The sequence below is a fragment of the Pogoniulus pusillus genome, chromosome 16 (assembly GCF_015220805.1).
Source record: "Pogoniulus pusillus isolate bPogPus1 chromosome 16, bPogPus1.pri, whole genome shotgun sequence".
In the NCBI taxonomy this organism is placed as follows: Eukaryota; Metazoa; Chordata; class Aves; order Piciformes; family Lybiidae; genus Pogoniulus; species Pogoniulus pusillus.
The window spans coordinates 6,138,567-6,156,084 of record NC_087279.1 but is presented as its reverse complement, the minus strand read 5'-3'; the positions used below and the strand labels follow the sequence as shown (position 1 = coordinate 6,156,084).

Genomic DNA, 17,518 nt, shown 5'->3' with positions numbered 1-17,518 from the left:
TGTGTGTGTGTGTGATACTTCTGGTGTCCAACTAGTCCACCCAAGAGGTACATCCTAGCCTTGTGCAGATGGTACCATCCAAGTGTTGCAGGATATGTCCAGTTCTCACCTGCATCTGCTGGCAATGCACTTTATAAGGAAAGATACCAGAAGCTGGAGCAGTTGCCACAAGGATGTGACAAGCCTGTGCTAGTGCAGCTCAAACAGTGGGGTCTTTGCAGAATTCACATGCCTCTAGCTCTTCCACCTACCACTGCAGCTCATCAAGGCTGTGAGTGACAAAGGCAGCAACTCGGTCCACAGTGGCACCTTGACCAAGCTTTCTGAAGCTTCCTGCTGCTGCTTTGCATTATCACAGTGGTGGTGGGGTTGGACAGTTTCCATGTCTCTTGTTCCAGATCAGGGCCAGCTGCAAAATAATCTGGGAATTTGAGTTGTCAAATGATGTTAAATACCAGAGAGGAGCTGCAGAGCTCAGGTACGCAGTGGGGTTCATTTGGCATGGTGGAAGAAATCCACTTTTTCCATGTGTGAGGGACAGACATCACCAAGCTAGGTTAGCTCCCCTCCAAAACAGGTAGCTCACATAAACCTTAGCAAATGATCTCAATAATTTTGACATAATATTTTGGAATATGAACTGAAGTCATTCCTTGGATTCAGTCTCTGATATAGGTTTCAGTAGGAGTTGGCAACCTCTTGAATGTCTGCTGGGCCAATGGTTAAAACCCCTTCCCAACAAGCTCCTCAAGTCTCAACTGTGCCTGAATAATGTGCCTTGCCATGTATCAGCTGTGAGCAAGAGGCCTGATCCTGCACAAAGAGCTTCTCTTAATTCCCAGTGGACTTCTGATTGAACAATAGATGCAGGATTGATTCCAGAGGGAATACAAACTACCAGGAAATTATTCTCATCCATGATTTTGCTCCTTCCATTTGGAAAGTGAAAGTGCAACGTGAAGCAATAACACCGTGTTTGCATCAGATTCTGCTGATTGCAGGGCATTGTGCAAGCATGTCGGGGGTTTCTTTTTCCTTTTTTCCCCCTCCTTTTACCAGACAGAATAGGTGAAGAGGTTGAGCTGCAGATCTCATTTCTCCTGTTTTGCTGCTTGCGAAGTCTGCCAACAGAATCCACCTTGACAAAGTCAAGGACTCTGCGTTTAATGTTGAACTGAGTGAATAAATTATGCATGAAATTGTGTCGGAGTCTCTAGTGTGCAGAATTGCTCCTTTTGATATGAAAGGTTAATTCAGAAAGGAGTCCAAAATAGCTGGAAATTGTGGGGATAAGTGGATAGTATTCACTGTTGTGAGCTGTTATTACTAGAAATTGCATTCCCTCTCTAGCTTCCCTAGAGATTTAGTTTTGCCGGTGAATATAAACTGTACTCAATAGAATAGCATTTAGGAGTGACAAGAGTGTATGTCCACATACAGTAAAATATTCTAATGGTGTTTTAAAAGGAAGCTGTACTTTTTCAAGTGTTCTGGTACCCTAAGGATGGATTGCTATTACATTTAGGTCAAGAACAAGGCATAGGGAAGGTAATAAGTTTTGAGTGCGTCTTTATTACAAATATGCTGACTGGATGAGCCGTATCAAAGGGACTGGGCAGTCACTCTTTCTTTTCTCTGATTGAGTTTATGTATGCATTTTGAGGGAGTGTTGTCTCTGCTCAGGACTCCAGTCAGGCTTTCTCTGAGGTTTGGCAGAAGATTCATTCATGTTTTCATGCAGGGTGTCCCCTCCTTCATCTTTTACTGTACCCACCAGCGCCCTTTCTCATGCTTGCTCTTGGTGCATTTCCTCTGTGCAGTGAAGGGCTAGAGGGGGAGGTTTCTTTTTTCTCTTTTTTAATCCAAAAGGAAGTTAACATCTCACTGTAAGCAAAAGCATTAATTTTAGCCAAGTTTGCTCTGAAGGAAGGCACTTCTTGCTGCCATCTGTTACCACCGACGATGCCTCTGCAGCAAGGAGCAGGGATGGCACTGTAAACATGCGGGCAATTAGTTTCGGCAGGATATTTTGCAGGCAGATTATTTCCTTCCGGATCTCAGCTTTCCTCACAGTTGGAAATATTTGGGCTCTGCCTCTCTTCTAGTAAAGGACAAAGGCATCTCCAGTGTGCTGTGAGGTCCCAGGCTCAGTCTGCCCTGAGAGAGAAAATGCGGTCAATCCCTTCCCTTAAACCTCCTCATCCATTTTGAGAGGGACAGCAGTGAGCTCTCCTCCCCATCACTGCACTGATACATCCAGTGCTTAGCATTACAGTCAGAGCTGACAGCAGAGCAGCTTTTTTTCTCTCTGGCTGTACTGGTTCAGCAGCAGGTGCTGGTGGTGAGGAAACCCTGTCTGCTTTGACACAGTGCCTGTCCAGGTCCCCCACGCTCTGCTAACCAAGGAGCTCCAGGAAATGAAGCACTTCCCTGTTCCTGTGGCTGTTACCTTCTTGTGTAGAATTTGGTCCAGGGCAAAGCTGCTTTCAAGGAATTTCATGGATTGCCCTTACAGGCCTGCAGCTGTTTCCAGGTGAATATGAAAAACTCAATACAAATCTGAAAGGTGTGGAAAGGAGAAGCTCAAATGATGGTAGGGTCCCAGTATGAACTCTAAGGCAGTGATCTAGGCCTTTCTATATATAAAAAATGAAAGGGGCTCAAGTGACCTTTGTGGCTGGATGTTGAGCACCTGGTGAAGTGGCAGAGGAGAAATGCCTTCCAAAGGATGGCCTTGCACATTCGGGCAGTGCAAGGACAAGACAGGCGTGTGCTGGGTACACATACAACACAGGCACCCTCCTGGGATGACAGCTGTGAAGTTAAAAGGTGGTTTATCAGTATCAGAAGATAGATAAGGGGATAAGCTGTCAGCAGGTAGAGAGTAGAGAAAGAGGGGTGAAATGAGAAGTCCAGCTAATATCCAAAGAGCTGCACAACTCCATATGGACCTAATGAAGTCAATGCATAAAAGTGAGATTCTTTTTCATTAGGGAGCCATACCACTGAGCAATAGTAACATATGTTCAGAGATGGCCACATCTGCTTCTCAATGTCTGCCCCCCACCTCCTCCACCCAGGAAGGTTACAAGTCAGAAAGTAGTGATAAGTCATGATAATTACTTGAATTTGGCTTTGCCTGTTCTCTCTAGGGAATAAAACCTCTAATCTCTCTTCTTGATGGACTCCTCCCAGCTTTTATCTTCTGACCCTTTCTGAAGTATCTACTTTGGGCAGACTGGCTGAGTTGCAACATGATCTAAGATGTTCTTCCACAGTAGCAAAAATGTTTCTGCTGTTTTCCCCCAGTACAGCCCAAGAGGGAACTAGGGCAAAATTTTCTTACTGATCATGAGATGAGAAGATGAATCCTGTGAAACCAGGTGTCCCAATTTCTGCTATGTTAATATATTTGACCATAAGCTCTTCTTCCATTGTAGTGTAGTATCAAAAGGTGTCCTAAATGTGGACTGGTAAATGCTATTGGCAGAGCTTCTGTGCTGTCAAGCAACTGCAGTTAAATCATAGAATCAACCAGGTTGGAAGAGACCTCCAAGATCATCCAGTCCAACCTAGCACCCAGCCCTATCCAGTTAACTAGACCATGGCACTAAGTGCCTCAGCCAGTCTTTTCTTGAACACCTCCAGGGACGGTGCCTCCACCACCTCCCTGGGCAGCCCATTCCAATGCCAATCACTCTCTCTGTGAAGAACTTGTAGCGATCCAGGCTTTCAGGTTTAATTTCTTAACGACTAACAAGCTCACAGTGGCATTGGTTTGACCATCATGGCAGTTCAGAGTTCTGGTGAACCCTTCCCCACTTTTACTTCCTCTGAATGACAGACTCCCTGCTTCAGAAAGGCTCCTGAAATCTCTGTTTGGGAGCCATCAACTTCACTCCTGAAAACAAATCAGTTTTTCACATTCTGTTGCCATTTGTTATCGATGCTTTCCCTCGTACATCCCCGGGGATGGCTCATCACTCACTGTGCACAGTGTCTCCAAACACAAAAGGGAAATCTGGACGCAAGGAGCACTGCTAAAAGTTGTGGTAGAAACAGCGAGTTCTGGAAAACATAATTGTTTCTCTTTTTCACTTGAAATGCCAAGACTTGAAAGCATTTCTGCTTGCTGAGATAGGTGGATGAGCCCTTGTTTCATTGCAATGCACACAGATGCAGTTAAATAGTCCCAGATGGAATCTGAAATATTCCGTAGCAGCCTCTTGGGCAGCAAGTGCATTAACTGCCACCGGAGAAGGCTGTAAAGGCTCCCATCTGGTCATCCATCAACACTTTTATACATTATCATCAGCAGCCTGCTTGGAGGGAAGGTGTGCCACGTTTCTGAAAATCCAATTAGATGATAGCAGCCAGTTCTCTTTTATCCTCTCTGTTGCTGAGCCATCCAAAGCAGTTTTTTAGATTAAAGAAACATCATTTTCCTTCACAGGAGCTGTGCTGCTTTATCTCTATCACGACCTGTTCTTTTATGTGCTTTATAATTCTATTATTAATTGGGATTTCAACCATTTTCCTGCTACTGAAGTGGGACTCACTGGTTTGCAATTCCCAGGATCAGCCTTATGCCTCTTTTTCCCAGACTGATATAATTGCCACTCTTCAATTTGTTGATAGTTCCTCTTTTGAGAAGAGATAACCTACCACAGCACCTCAGCTGAGGGGTTTGATGGCAGTCCTCTGCCTCGCCTTGATGGACCCATTCGCTTTGACTCGAGATATGCAGATGTTTCTGCTGTGACTCTCAACACCACCAGCTGGGATGAGCCATCCTCTTTTATATCTTGATTTTCTTTGTAAGGTTCAGAGTTTTGAGCAGCAGAGTTGCTGAAGAATTGTTTGCAGTGCACGAAAAACTCCCAAGACCTCCAGAAGTAACACTAACAATGTTACCTGAAAGAGGAGGGTTCCCTCTGGTTTGGGTTTTATACAAATGATGTTTTAATGGCAAGATTTTAAATTTTCAGGTAAATAATCAGTGTTTTCTCCCACCTAACTTTTTTTTTCCCAGGCATTACATGCTGAGGCTGAGCACTTTGATATAGTCTTTATTGATGCTGATCAAAGGAACGCTGTTAACTACTACAGCTTTGTCATGGAGAACCACTTGCTGAGAATGGATGCACTGATCTGTGTAGAGAATACACTCATGAAAGGACAAGTCTACCTGGAGAACATATCTGATGAAAATGTACTAGCTGTCAGAAAATTAAATAGAGTGATTAATTCAGATCCTCGTGTTGAGCAGGTTAGTGCAATGCAATTGGCTGAGGTGCCCCTGGCACTGTATCTATGGATTTTGCAAAGTACTCTTTAAAATGTTTCTTTTGTTGGTGCCATTATGCAGAGGACCTAAAATGAACTCAAATTTTATTATAATCTACCTCACTTGAGCTCTACATATGAGCTTCTATATTCAGAAATGGTCCCTACTCTCTCTATATCATATAGAGTGTTAAAGGCAAGATAAAAGTGAAGCACTTTAGAGTGAATAATCAGCTGTACAGTACAACCAAGGAACTACCACCTCGCTTCAAAGGCTCTGGAGGCTGAAGGGCAGCACCAGTGTAACAGAAGTCAACAAAGTCCTTCTCCAGCAGGAGGAGAAAAAAAGAAGAAAGAAACAATAGTATGCATAAACAATATGCTGTGTGTTTAAAGGCAAAATGTATAGGCAAAAACCACACACATCCTCCAGAGCCTTGAAAGCAGGTGTGAATGATGCTACCCCAGAGCAGACCAGCCTGCAAAGCTTGGTCTCATGCCAGGCTGCAATGCCTTGGCAAAAGGGTTGCTGTGGCTGGGGAAAGCCCCTGAGTGTGGTTGGATCCCTGCCTGTCCTTCTGCACTGTAAGGCTGGTTCCATGGTGGGACAGGTGAAGTCTGTCACCTCCTTCCCTGGTGCCTCCTCCTTCACTCTTCCCTGCCATAGCTTCCACAGCTCCACACAAGGATGAGAAACTTATGCCTCGGTGTGTGTGCATAGGCTTGAGGTCCTTGTCTCTCTTCAGGTCAGACAGCCTCTAGAGATGCTTCCTGTGATTCTACATTTATTCTGTTGCCAACATGACTATCAGCTCTTGTAGCAGGAACAACAATTCTTCTTCTTGATAGAGTTAGGTAATGCATGGACTCAATAATCTCAAAGTGTGGGTTTGTTTTGTTTTTTTTAACTGAAACAAATCTGTGATTCTAAGAATCACTGGAAAACCAATTCTTCCTTGTTCTGGGTCTTGCTGTCAGCCATTCAATGCATCTACATAGCATTCCTCCCCCATACCTAGCATTCTAACAGTTTGGTGTTGGTGCTGAACCTCCAACACCGAGTGCAGATGACACTGAAGTGCAGTAATGGTATCAGAGAAAGTAGGTGGCAAAATCCCCTGACATTCATCTATGAGTGCAGGACAGATTCCAGCAAATGCTGAAGAACACTGAAATTATGGTTTGTTGAGCTCCAGGAATAGGGCTGGAACATCCCCATGAGAGCACCAGCCAGGCAGTGGAAACCCAGAAACCCCAGCAGCTGGCACTGGTTTAGAAAACAGAGAGGGAAAAAATGCATTCTTTTTCCTGGCATTTGTGGAAGTTGTGAGTCTGGGAGAAGAATGTGAGCAATACAAATGCCTGACATACTTGGGTTGGAAGGAATTGCAGGTAAAGAATAGGAGGAAGGTGAGTGTGGCTGAAGGAAGTGAGGACTAGCCTTCATTTCAGTGGAATGTGAGTGGTAGAAAGCCATGTATAAAGGTGCTGAAAACTGTGTTATATTTGCAGATAATTTTACCTGTGCAGAGTGGACTGAGCATCATTCGAAGGAGCCCTGTGCCTCCAGATGCAGTGATTGAATCCAAGGTGTGTATTCCTCCTCTGTGAGCACTTCTAGGAAATACTGATCCTGTGGGGAACAATGAAAATGTAGTTTGAAAGGGTTTGGTGGGAAGAGTCCAAACTCCTATTTGGTCCTGCTGTGGTGCCATGCGATAGGGATTTACCAGCTTAGGGCTGGGCACTTAGCAGCCTCACTACTCCAAGGTTACATTAAAGCTATTAAACCCTGATTCATAGAATCATAGAATTGTTTTGGTTGGAAAAGACCTCTCAGTCCATCAAGTCCAGTACCTAACACTACCATGGCCACTAAACTATGTCTCAAAGTGCCACATCTAGATGTTTATTGACTCCGTCACCTCCCTGGGCAGCCTGTACCTATGCTTCACCACTATTTAAGTATTTAAATATCCTTTCCTAATATCCATTCCTTGCAAAGCTTTTTGGATCATCTATATTGCTAGGATGATAAATTCCTGGAGTGGCTGTCGTGGTGCTCACTGGTGTGTTCACAGTGCTCTGCAGTCCTTCATGTGCAAAGGAGTGAAGAGGCAGCCAGGGTCTAGTTATAGTAATCCAGTACAATGTTTCTGAAGCAGCTCTTTCTTTTTTTTGCCCAAAGGCAGTGCATGTTGTCCTCCTATGGTCTCTGAGCTGAGTATTTTCATGACCTCAGTCTTTTCCTGTCCTGCTTTTATCTTTCACCATTTTATATGGTGAGCATCATCCAGCTGTACTAACATTTCCATCTGGAATCATAATGGCCTAACTTGGTAAATCCAGACCCAAACAGCCTGATTGTTTTGCAGTTTCTGAGTGCTCCCAAAGCTACCCACACTGGTAATTCCTGGCATTTCAAACTCAATATTTTAAACATCTTGTATTTTCCACTCTGATTCCAGCCAGGGGGAAATGATGTATGGCAGCTGATCAGATGACAGCTTGGTTTAAGTTATTGGCTGATATCTTTATTTGCGCACCAGCCTTGCAAAGATATTTTGATTGCACTCCACTTGAGCCAAATCCTGCCTTTGGAAACTTGTTCTTGGCCCCCATGGCTTCCTGAAGCCAGCTGAGCCTGAGGGCAGAGCTGGGTCTTGAAGCTGAAATTATTGGAAGACTTATTCTGTCATCTTCAAAGACCTTGCACCTGACCTGTCTCCTGAGAGAAGCTGGGTCAGGAAATGCCATATCCTACTGCGTGTAAGTGGAGTGGTTGGTGCATGTCTGCAAACCAAACCCCTTCTGCTCCGTTGTTTTGCTCCTTAATGCTCCTGTTGAGGCTAATATCTGTAAGGATAAGGCTGCTTTTGGACTTGAATTAGTCATACTTTTGTATTAAATAATGGTCCTTGGCTGTGTTCCCACCCCGCTCTCACAGGCAGAGTCCTTCACAGCTGCCACCTACTGAGCTCTGTACCTCATGGTGTGATGTGCCTATGTTGCTGTTTCAGAAGGAAGTGATGAGGGATGATGTCTTCTGGGGTTACAAGGGGCGCCACATCCTCGAGCGGCTGCGTTTGGATGACAAGGTGGCCTACGTCACAGGCGCAGGGCAGGGAATCGGAAGAGCCTTTGCTCATGCTTTGGGAGAAGCCGGCGCTAAGGTAGCTGTTGTGGATCTGGTCCTTGCAAAGGCAGAAGCAGTGGTGTGCGAGCTCAGCCTCAAAGGTAAGCACAGGACTGACCTGCAGGTCCTGCTCTATGTGACCTGGTGATGAGTGCTGTAACAAGCTGCTTTCCTTGTTCAAACTCAATCCTTTCTCTTCAGTGCAATTATCTTGCATCCAGCTCTGATGGGGAATGGGTTAGAGCAGAGGATTTTCAAACAACAAAATATATGCCATGGGCTCAAAACTTCTCCTGCCCAGGCTGGATGTCAGCGTTGCCTCGGTAAGCAGTCTTCCATATCACAGTGTCTGCAGAGTTATTTATCAATATAAACTCAACCAGAGAGGTAAAGTGACCCAAACAATATTCCTTGCCAAGAGTAAACACAGCAGCGAGCCACGACTGACGGGGATAACGATGAACCATCTCTTGCAAACAAGACTTGTACAGCCTGTAAGTAAGAGGTAAAATCCTCTATGAGCCACTTCTATTTCAGCAATAAACCCAGGAAATATAACCTAAAATTGGCTTCCTCCCCTAAAATCAAGCTAAACTGTAGTTGTGAGGGGTGAAAAAAAAATACAGCCTGAAAATGTGATTTTAATGAGAAAAGAAAGGAAATGTTCATCATTTTGCAGTTCCTTTTGTGAGATTCCAACAGAGCCTCCTTCAAAGTTCAGTGCTTCATTAGCTCTAAAGATGAAGTTTTCCCAGGAAACTTTCACATTACCATTTGGTTCAAGTCAGCAGTATTTGTTTCCACTCTGACTTCAGAAAGGGCTTGGGCCACTGGAAACCATATTCTCCAGCAAAACCAGCCCCTGCAGATGCATTCCTGTCATCTAGTCTCAATCAGTTGCCTAAGGAATGAGGGAGGAATGGTTCAGTTCGGGTTTTGATACCAACTTGAGCCCCTGCAGAGAACGACTTATACAAGAAGCCCTAGTCTGTAGGATCCCAGCTCTAGTAAGCAGAAGACACTTTACACTGGCTATCAGTGCAGTGGGCTAAAGCTTTCCTTGCTGGTCTGATCCCAAATAAAGACCAGGAATAGAAAGTGTCTAGCTCCTGTTTCAAATTCTTGAGTCATCCAGTCCTCCTTCCCTGAAGCATTTCATTTTCTTAGGCACCAAAGCCACCTGGTCTTGGCACAAAGTAGCTGTGCCCTACAAGTTAATTTGCCCTTTGGACATTTCTTCAGTGAGATCCTGCATATCAAGCAGACCTATTCAGATAGAAATGGGATACTTGATAGAGCCACGAGGCTTTGGATGACAACAGCCTGTTTGAAAACCAGCTTAACTTATCTCCAGGGCATTTTGATTATCCATCTTTCAATGGCTGCCCTACATCTCTGCTTCTTCACTGGTGGGCTGCAAGCCTGGAAGAGGCGTGTGGGGATGTTACAAAATGCAGCTGGAGAGGTCATGAAGCATAGCAAATATTATTGCAGTCTACAGTAAAGAAAATCTCTCTTCTCAGTCTTGATACATCTTTATCTTTCGAGGTCAAACATTTCTCTATCAACTTGACCAGTGCAGCTGGTCAGGGCACATCTATTCCATCTCATGATGGTTTTTGAGGTTTCAGATTTATTGTCATTCCTTGTTGGAACAAAATCCAAACTTTGTAATGCTTTTGTGAAAGGGAATTATATCCAAATGCCCGTTTTTTGGAAAGGATCTGAAAAGGTCAGGTTTTCAATCTCTTTCTCTCCAGAGGTAACAAGAGACTCTAGCCTGGACCTCAGAAGCTTTAGCTTGAAAACTTTTGTTGAAATCAATATGCTTCCATGAAACATTTTGGCTTCAAAGAAGTGACATCCTCTGTTGGAAATACAGTTTGACAAAAAGGTTCAGCCAGCTTTACTCTCAAAATATTCACATGAGTAAATTGAAGCAACCATAGCATTAATACATATTTTTCCTTCTGTAATCACCAGAGAGAAGCTGTGATTTTTTTTTTTTCCTTTCCCCCACTCCAAGTTGGAAGCACAGTGCCCCAAGTCATCCTTATAATGATACTGCTTCAAAATGTTTAGCTTAGCTTTCTTAAACTCACTTTGCTTCTTATACCAAGGAGCCTTTTACTGTCTTTTGGGATGGTGCCATTATTTTATGATGAGTTTTTAAACATCAGAACCTCTGTGATCTCGGTTTTAGCTTTGTTAGACAGCTCGGGGTGTATGTCCCTTGGCTGCAGGGTCTTTGTTTTTAGATCCTGTGTGAATAGCTCTTTTAACGGTTGCTAATGGATCCTGACAGAAGAACTGAAAATGATGAAACACAACCAAAAAATCCTGAGGGTTACCCTCCTCTACACAGCCCTCTGTCTTCAGGGGGAATCACTGCCTGCACCTTAAGGGGAGAATTGGTCTGATGGGATTTTTAGAATGTGCATTTTCACTGCAAGCTATGCAAATGCCTTCCCCACAATGTCACTTCTGATCTTCCTGTCTATATGCAATGTTTTACTTCTGTTTATACCGAGACCAGCGACGAAGCTCATAGAGGGGGAGCCCTACCTGTGGTCCTGGGCTTTGGGGGCCAAGATCCTGTGGGCCTCCTAGCCCCCTGGAAAGCATTTCTCCTGCAGGTGGGATCAGCATCTCTCTGAGGGGGTCCTGCTAACCTCAGCGTGCTCCAAAGGTGCTTGCCAGGTAGAGCCACCCCAGTAGCACCTTCTGTTGGAGAATCCCACCATGGTGACCTCTGCCTCCCCAGCTCTGGTGGGGTAATCCACGGTGGCATTCCTGGAATTGCAGTGTCCAGGTTGTTTTGGAGTCTCTCTGGGGAGGGAGATTCCATGGCCTCTTAGGGAGGTCTGCTCTGGTGCTCCAGCACCCTCATACCAAAGACATTTCTCCCATTCAGATGGAACCTCCAGGGTTTTAGTGGTTCTAGTTTGTGCTCTTTGCCCCTTGTGTTGGGGCAGTTGTTTGCCACTGCCTGGAGAGGGAGAGCTTGATGGTTGGAGACCTTCTGGCTCTCAGCATCTCCCAGGGGAATGTTTGGAGCTGAGTGGGAGCCTGACTCTTTTCCTGGTATCAAGGGGTAGGATGGGAGGAGATGGCCTTGAGTTGTGCTGGGTGAGGTTTAGGTTGAATATTGGGAAGCATTTATTTACTGAGGGGCCTGTCAAGAACTGGAGTGGGCTGCCCAGGGTGGTGGTGGGGGTCACCATCCCTGGAGGGATGTGGAAGCCATTTGTGTGAGGAGCTTAGGTACAAGGTCTGAGAGTTGTGTACAGGGAGATGTTAGACTGTGGTTTGACTCGATGATCTTAAGGTCTTTTCCAACCAGGCTGTTGAGTGATCCTGCATTCCTCACACAGTAGGGCACCTGGGGCAGATTTAGCAGCTTGATATCCTTCAAGCATGGAGCCACTGGACTCTGCTCCTGCCTCTCTCAGCACAAAACTGCCTTCACAAGCATCATGACACTCAGCTGAGGACCTAGGAGAGGCATTGTCACTATCGCATGTGTAGAAGTGTGGTCACCTATTAGGTTTCTTATCTCTGGTTGGAACTACAGATTTTAAACTATCTTCCCATTGTTTATTTATTACTCTTAACAGATGGTTTGGGGGTACAGTGGAGAGAAGGTGGTTTGTGTTTCCCACCCCCCCACCCCCCCCCCCCCCCTTCTCAGAGTGCAGAGATATCAGCTGAATTGATTAAGGTCAAGTGTAGGATTCTGGTTTGAAGTGAGCGTGCCTTCCCTGCTGCTTGGCTAGACACTCACGTGTGGCACCTTTTGTCTTGTTTTTATGAACTATCATATAAGATGAAGCCATAAATAGGGTGAGAGTTGGAGGGCAGGTGAAGAGCCTCGTTCTGTTACCATTAGTAACACGTTTGCACCCGTTTTGTCTGTAAATTGAATAAGAAAGATTGCAGCAGCTCCCTGCGCCTAGCGTGTCTTGATAACGATTAGCAGGAGCAATGGGGCTGTCTGCCTCCTCTGGTTCTTTCAGCACATTTAGCATAAAGCCTGTGATAAAATAAGAGGTCTTGTTTTGTGGCAGAACGTGAGCTCCTTTTTGTAGGTGACTGTTTCCTGAGCCTGCCCTTTGCTATGGAAAGCAAGGAGGGCATGGCACACTCCTGCGTGATCTGCTGTAGGTGATCCTGCTCCGGCAGGGCAGTTGCACTAGGTGATCTTTCAAGGTCCTGTCCAGGCCCTGACATTCTGTGATAGCTGGAGGCCAAAAAGGACATTAGATCCCATGGCCCAGCATAGGCAGCACCCCAGAGCAGCATCACCTCCTGGTGTGCGCTCTGGCAGGCTCCTGGAGGCACTGGAAACCAAGAAGATCTTTTTCATCCAAAAGCCACGCTCCTGTCATTTTCTTGGAACATCACTGGGGAGCTATTGTGTTGCCTTGCTTTCCTGGAATCATAGAATGGTTTAGGTTGGAAGGGACCTCAGGGATCATCCAGTTCCAACCCCCTGCCATAGGCTGGGACATCCCTTGCCATACGCAAGGCCCCATCCAACCTGGCCTTGAACAAGTCCAGGGAGGGAGCAGCCACAACCTCCCTGGTCAACCTGTGCCAATGTTTCATCAAGCTCAATATAAAGAACTTCTTCCTAACATGTAGTTTAAATCTCTCCTCTGCCAGTTTAAACCTATTACTCCTTGTCCTGTCATTACAAGACCTTGTAAATAGTCTCTCCCCAGCCTTCCTGTAGGTCCCCTTCAGGTACTGGAAGGCTGCTATGAAGTCTCCTCAAAGCCTTCTCTTCTCCAGGCTGATGAGCCCCATGGAAGCCTCCATCTCAAAGCTTCATTTTGGGAGAGTTTTCTCCTGTTCTTCTATGATTTTTTTTTTATTAGAATGATCCAAAAGAGGGACCTATCTGGAATATTTTTTTCCCATTTAAACAGAAGTAAAAAAAAAAAAAATCTTGCTTTACCAGCTGTAGCTTCTTACCTGTGCACTCTTTGCTTGAAGTCTTCTGATGTACCTCCAGCCTCCTTCCTTGTGAGCTAAGACCAGTTTAGCCATAGCCTTTTCTGATGTAGCCTTGTTTGACTTTCAGGTTAGGTATAACCCCATTGGCACAGTTGTCTCAGTAGGCTCCTCATTTTATTTCATACTAGGAGTATTTGAGGCTGATTTTGATAGTAAATTAAATGAATCTATTTATGGAACAGCACTGGTGCAAGAGGCAATGCCCAGATTTCTCTAGGCATAAAACCCCACCATTTTTGCAGTCTTTAAGTCAGTAAATCTCCTAACTCCTGGCTGTTTGTGTTATCCTGGTAACACAATTTGCAATAAATAAGGCTAGGCACCATGACTATTGTGTCTGTGAACCTGCAGGTATTCTCAGTTAGCTCCCACCTAAATGTGGTTTGTTTCTGTCTGCACACTGTAGCTCATTCAGAGAGCACTTTTTGGACAAATTGGTTTGATTTCTGCAGCATCTTGAGGGGAACTGGCATAAGGACCATCTACATCTGAGCAAACGAATGAGTCTTCTGCTTTATCTTGTTCCTGAGCTGTTAAATAGCCACCCACGAGTGATGGTCTCTGTGGAATTGGGGCGAGGGAAGCTGCAGTTGAGGATTTGGACAGAAGATGGTGCAGTGTTCAAAGCTTCGTCTTGGTCGAGTGGCAAACTCCACTGGTAACCTGGGGTTTGTTTGCCTCGAACAAGCAATCCAGTTAGCCACTTTCCAGCAGCAGCACTGCAATCAGAAGCACATTTTGCTATACTTTGTGGTTAAAGGAATCAAGGTGTCACACATAAAATACATCAAGGTATGAATTAGTTACCAAAGAATTAGATGTTTTTCTTTTCTCTGTGAATCCTTGTACTGACTTGATCACTTCTGCTTTAATGCAGGGATTAAAAGCTTTGCCCTTGCAGCAGATGTAAGCAAACCTGAGGATGTGCAGAGGGTTGTGGATGCAATCATAGAGCGCTGGGGCACGGTTCACATCGCCTGCAACAACGCGGGGGTCAACATGAACTCTGCAAGCGAAGACACTACCCTGGAGGAATGGGACAAAACTTTTAATGTTAATTTAAGAGGATTGTTTTTGTGCTGCCAAGTAAGTGTGAAATGCTGCACTGGTTTGTTTTGGAAATGGGCAGTAGTTCTCTAAGCATTTCCTTCACCAAGATTTAGCAACGAATCATCACAATAAAAGTGGTCCCAGTTTTGGTGAAGTTAATCACAGAATCAACCAGGTTGGAAGAGACCTCCAAGATCAGGCAGTCCAACCTATCACCCAGCCCTATCCAGTCAACTAGACCATGGCACCAAGTGTCTCATCCAGTCTTTTCTTGAACACCTCTAGGGATGGCGACTCCACCACCTCCCTAGGCAGCCCATTCCAAAGGCAAATCACTCTGTCTGGGAAGAACTTCCTCCTAACATCCAGTCTATGCTTCCCCCAGCACAACTTGAGACTGTGTCCCCTTAAGCAGAGATTCACTTTACATCAGCTACTGATTTTGGCCAACATTGTGAAAAGCAGCTGTTACTTATTGGCTACATAAGATCACACATTTAAGTATGGCCAGATCTTACTTTTGAGGGTAGCTGGTTGACACATTGGTGCCGTGGTCTAGTTCATTGGATAGGGCTGGGTGATAGGTTGGACTGGATGATCTTGGAGGTCTCTTCCAACCTATTTCATTCTATGACCCTCTATTTGATTCTATGACCCTGAAAACTAACAAGCTCAGGGTGGGGCATTCCCAACATTAGTGCTTATTTTGGGGAAAAAAAAATATTGCCAACAGTGAAGAGGTTCTGGCAACAGTGAAATGGCAACAGGATTTTTTTCCTGCCTCAGCCATTTTTATACCAAGTTTTTATACTGAGTGCTTAAAAAAAAAACCCCATGTTAGCACATAAACTCTTCTGAAAAGTGAAGCCTAATTTATTATCATGTCATTATTAGCACAATCACAAAAAGGGTCACTGGTCTTTCCTTTAATTTCTGTCACAGGCTGCAGGTCGCATTATGCTGAATCAAGGATATGGGAAGATAATTAACACAGCATCTATGGCAAGTTTAATAGGTGAGTGATGAGAGCTAACAGTTGTGCTTCAGAATCCATATTTTAATTACTACTGATGCTATTTGAATCAATTAAACCTGTATTGGGAAGGAGTAAATCACTGACATTTTGTATTAGAGGAAATGTACTACAAAATTTTTATTGATATCATTTTTCAACAGCTCTCTGTCCTCTACGTTTTAGCTCTCTTATTACCTTTTATAGAAGAGGTGGAGTCACCTTCTTTGACTGATGCATTGATGGTGAGGGGAGAGGTGCTGGTGAACTGCCCAGTAACTTCAGGCAAAACACATTTGACTGCAGGAAGCTGTGACCCCGTGATGTTTAGAAGCCATCCAAAAAGTTTTAGGCTGGTTTTTGTCCTGGTACCCACAGGTTTTATTTCATTGTTGTTGCCAACAGGTGCCTCCATCAATGGTGCTGAATCAGCAGTGTCAGCAGAAGGGCCAGTAAACCATTGTAACATATGGAACGAAATCCCTACTGCTGAGCTAATCTGGAAGGCAAGTTACATGCTGGTGAACTGAGGCCCATGTAACAAAAATTGATCAATTACACAAATTAAGCATAACCCTTTAGGAATTTCTTTTATTGGTCTGGACATCTGTTGCAGTATTGTCCAAATCCAAAAATCAAATGGTGCCTTGGGTTGCCAAGTTAGGCAAGAAAATCTAGTAGCTATAAAAGTCCAACTGAAAACCCCCTGTATTAATATCATGTCCATCTGCTGAATGTTAACATAAATATGCAGTCTTTTTATTTTCCTTGGGAATAACATTTATTTTTACTGTGCCCAGTTTGACATTCTGTGACATTCTGCTCAGTTTACTGCACTGTAACTTTGAATGTTTCTTCACAAGTGCATTTATAATGTTGTTGTTAATCTTTCTTTTCTTCCTCAAGTGTCTTTACCAGCTGTTCTACTTATGCCTAAAACCAGGCACCAGCCCTTTGCCCCAGCTCTGTAGAATTAGCAGAATCTCTCAAAGAAAAATACTTTAGACTTTACATTTCAAACGTCCCAGACTTTTGTGCTCTGTTCTGCACAGTGGGGCTCCAGTCTGGCCTTGGGCTGTCATTGTCCACAATATTACAGTGCAAAACTTGCTGCTAAGTGGTCCACCCTGGAGAAAGTTCTGAAGCCCTAGAAATTGGTGCTAGATGAGGCTTTGCTGGTTTGGCATGCAGCTCCCAGCCTTGTACTTGCAGCCCACAGGTGCTCTCCACTGCTCAAGGAGAGGCTTTTCCTTCCAGGGATTCCTGGTCAAGCCCTGGCACAGTTCTGGTGTTCTGGGAAGTCCATTACGACATCCAGCCAGCCCCAATGCAGGGCTGTACCTCTGCTCAGGGGTGACCTCACTGCTGTCTACAACTACCTGAAGGGAGGTTGTAGGCAGGTGGGGCTTGGTCTCTTCTCCCAGACTGGCATGCCAAGCCTACTGAGATCCACATGAGGATCACATCAGAGGGTAACATTGAGATCCACATGAGGATCACATCAGAGGGTAACATTGATCCTGGAGCAGGAAAAAACACTGGAAAGCAACACTGAGAACCACTAGGAAGGGTCATCACAAGATGTGTTTAAATGTCATTAAAAGTTAATAGCTTAGTAGGCCAGAAGTTAAGAGATGAAGAGAAGTATTTACCTTCTGAACCTGTTGGAATCTTGGCATTGAAAGAATCTAGTAGTTATAAAACTACGACTGAAAACCACGATGTTCATATCATGTCCATCTGCTGAATGTTAAATAAATATGTTGGTTGGTTGGTTATTTAAGTATGTTGGCCAACTGGCATAGTATGAAATGTTTCTAGAAATAGGGGATTTTTTTTTTTTTGTTGTTGTAGGTTGAGTCCTTCCTTGGAGATAGAGGAAAACGAGGAGACACTTAGCAGGGTAGGGAGGTTTTTTTGTTTGTGATTTTTCCAGAGACACTGCTCAGAATCAGTTTTAATTAATTGAAGATAAGCTGCATACATTTTGCATATGTGCATTTTGATTCTGGTAT

General features: G+C 44.5%; 1 protein-coding gene across 1 annotated transcript in view; it reads left to right on the top strand.

Moving 5' to 3' along the window:
- Window positions 1-17,518, top strand: part of LOC135182197 (uncharacterized) — a 44,011-nt gene that overhangs the window by 14,634 nt on the left and 11,859 nt on the right. The window contains exons 5-9 of the mRNA XM_064156035.1: window positions 5,033-5,269; window positions 6,799-6,876; window positions 8,307-8,523; window positions 14,319-14,527; window positions 15,434-15,506. Of these exons, the coding sequence (XP_064012105.1) occupies window positions 5,033-5,269; window positions 6,799-6,876; window positions 8,307-8,523; window positions 14,319-14,527; window positions 15,434-15,506 (814 nt within the window). The remainder of the gene's footprint in view (window positions 1-5,032; window positions 5,270-6,798; window positions 6,877-8,306; window positions 8,524-14,318; window positions 14,528-15,433; window positions 15,507-17,518) is intronic.